General features: G+C 45.9%; 1 protein-coding gene across 1 annotated transcript in view; it reads right to left on the bottom strand.

Moving 5' to 3' along the window:
* hmx3a (H6 family homeobox 3a) overlaps positions 1-1395 on the bottom strand; it is a 2594-nt gene extending 1199 nt beyond the window's left edge. Inside the window, exons 1-2 of the mRNA XM_027033107.3 lie at positions 723-1395; positions 1-252 (exon numbers count right to left, since the gene is read on the bottom strand). The exon at positions 1-252 is cut by the window's left edge and continues 1199 nt beyond it. Of these exons, the coding sequence (XP_026888908.1) occupies positions 1-252; positions 723-1011 (541 nt within the window). The 5' untranslated portion in view covers positions 1012-1395. The remainder of the gene's footprint in view (positions 253-722) is intronic.
* Between the last annotated feature and the right edge of the window lie 1674 nt (positions 1396-3069).

Raw genomic sequence — 3069 nt, 5'->3', positions numbered from 1 at the left:
TGCGCGAGAACACCGTGCGCGTCTTCTTTTTCCGGCAAGGTTTCTTCTCGGCGCCGTCGTCGCTTCTCTTCCACGCTTCTGTCCCGCTGTCCTTCTTGACCTCGTCCGTGTCGCTCTCTTCCAGAACGATCTCGTCCCCGCTCTTGCCGTCTTCCTCGTCCTCTTTGGCGTCCGGGTCCGATTTGAGCACGAGCTCCGGGGAGTCTCGGTCCGAGGCTGGAGAGGAGTCCCTCGCGCTTGTTTTCTCTGCAGCTGCGGTGAGAAAAGACAATTAGCACCCGAGCTTGCGTGAAACTAACCTGTCACGTTCGGCACAAGCCGCGTCGCGTTGTGAGCCTGAGCTAGGGCGGCGTGGTTAAAGTTTATTTTCTCTCCGTACTTTTCCAGCCTGAAAGTTGTAAAACTTCACTAGCGCTCCTTAGAACGTGAGACATTCGTAAAAACACATGGTGCTGTGAGCGTGACTTCGCAAGATGCACATAACTTTTTATCTTAAGCTTGTTTTTTTTTTTGTTTTTTTTTGTGTGTGTGTGTGTGTGTGTGTGTGTGTGTGTGTGTGTGTGTGTGTGTGTGTGTGTGTGTGTGTGAGTGTGTGTGTGTGTGTGTGTGTGTTTGTTTTTTTTCCTGAGGACAGAGAAGAGTAATTATCCACCCACTGACATTATACCAGTCGGCTGCCGATAAATAAATATTTCAGAATCATGTGCACGCTTCCACCTTACCTTCTGCTTTGTGGTGATGCGCGGAGGCGCCGAGTGCGTACGGATACCACCACGCGGAGGCGCGTTCCAGGTAAGCCGGCAGGGCGAAGCGTTGGTGCGGCAGATCAAAGCGGGGAAAGTTGAAGTCCCCCACCTGGGCGAGCGAGAACCCGCCTTCCAGTCCCGCTTGTTTCACGGAGGCCAAGACGGGCTTCGGCTTGGAAGGTTTGCTGTCACAGTTTAGGAGGTTTTTGATGGAGAACGGGGAGTCTTTGGCCGACGTGCACGTCTCTTGCGTTGTCTCGGGCATATCTGCTCGAAGCTGGTCGGTCAAATATTCTGCCAACCGCTGGAAAGTCTCGGCTGCTTCTCGGATGCGTCACGGGCGGAGACGTTTTGAAGTCCGTGGTAAACGGTTCCAGCAGCGAGGTCTTAAAAGCGGGGACGCCGCTTTTGGCTGCGCGGCGAAAGCGCGTGCTAAAAGAGGGGATAAAACGAGGCGAGACAAACAATATTAATCACGCCGATCATCTTCTGCGCGCGCAACGGTGAATGCGGTGCTCGTCGCGTCCGACCCGCGCCAGATACTAATGATGAAATAAAAATGTCAGCCAAGTTAAATGCGGAAAGTATGCGGCGATTGGGCACGCACAATGGCAAATGGGATAAGGGAAGGCGTAGGGAGTAGCCAGAGAGGGAGAGTGAGAGGGGGGAGAGGAGAGCGCGAGAACAGACAGGTCCAGCCTCCCAGACATTGCGCGTTGGCTGCAGGCTGAAGGCTCTCGCTTGTTATTGGTCTTATATAGTCCAATTAGATGGCAAACGAGCAGTGGCCATTAACACAAAAGGGGGTTTGGTTTTAGCGCAACCGCTGCGTTCGCCGAAGGCGCAACGGAGAAGAGAGGCTCCAACTACGCGCACATAGAAAACGGGGCTAAATTGTTTGGTGAAATGTTTGGACAAGGAGATTTACATTACGTAAATTGTTTTGCAGCAGTCACTGATGAACAAAATTCAATGATCGAGTCTCTGTGCGGCCTGCTAATTAAGAACTGTTTTGCGAGATCGTAAAAAAAGCAACTAAACAGACTAGCCATAGGTAAACAGAGGAGTTCGTGTACAAGTGCAGGCGCAGCAGAGGTTTTTCTCCGGAGGAAAACCACCTGCACCCAACACACAGGCCCAGGAACAGAGATAAGGCGCTATTTATGGAACTGTATTAGACCTCAAGAACGAACGTTTCAGGGGCGACTCGTGGTCGTAGAAGAAAAGTTCTTTTAATGGATTTCCATACACAGGAATAAAAAAATAATTTGGATGAGAATAATAATAATTTGGATTCACTGGAGATTTTTAACTCCGTTACAGACGTTACACACACACACACTCTCTCTCTCTCTCTCTCTCTCTCTCTCTCTCTCTCTCACACACACACACACACACACACACACACACAATTATATTTGATCAACCTCCATAGTTTGTTCTTCTTATGAGCGCTACCTGACGGTTGCGCTAATGACGTGATTACCATCTGCTGTATATGCTGCCGTGGCTAAAGGACTGAGCGCGGTGATGGTGTCCTCTATGGGCTATGAGGATTACTACAGGCACTGACAAAGCAATATTTAAGTAGTCTGCAAAAAAAACAAAAAACAAAAAAACAAAACAACAACAACAACAAAAACAAAACAAAACAAAACTGTAAGGTCCTTTACATCGAATAATAAAATTTGTAATAAAGAAAACGGTGCCTTAACGAGGCTACTAATACAAGACCAATTACAAGTTATAATAATAATAATAATAATAATAATACATTAATAAACAAATAAATATATGTTTTGGTGATAATGATACCCCAGAATTCCTTTTTCCTGTATAACAACAGCAACAACAACAACACTAACAATACACTTGACTCAACTCAATTAAAAATCCTATAATCGTATAATAATGTATAATCGTATAATCAGGGGCATTAGAGCAGAAGAAACACGAAACTATAAAAGGTTTGGTCCAAAAAAGTGCAGATATAAGCAACGGCTAATACAGAACTGTAAGATTAGTGTTGTGGCTTCCTACCCATCATATTATTATTTAAAATGAAAGAATGAGAAAGTGAATGTTAGAGAAAGGGAGAGGGAGAGAGAGAGAGAGAGAGAGAGAGAGAGAGAGAGCTCTAACGTTGTCTATTTATGATCCTATGATATAACTATGAGCTGTCTCGAGTAATTCTGTCGAAATCACTATTTATTGCTTGGAGACAAATTATGTTTGTGGTCAGGAGTTTGATGGATACCTATCTGCCAAAACTCGCTAAATACGTTTTTAGACTATCTATGGCACACCTGTAAACACGTTTGCA

The sequence above is a fragment of the Electrophorus electricus genome, chromosome 10 (genome assembly GCF_041902795.1).
Source record: "Electrophorus electricus isolate QZ-2024a chromosome 10, ASM4190279v1, whole genome shotgun sequence".
Taxonomy (NCBI): Eukaryota; Metazoa; Chordata; class Actinopteri; order Gymnotiformes; family Gymnotidae; genus Electrophorus; species Electrophorus electricus.
Note: the sequence above shows the minus strand (reverse complement) of the source record. Positions and strands in the feature narration are given on the sequence as shown.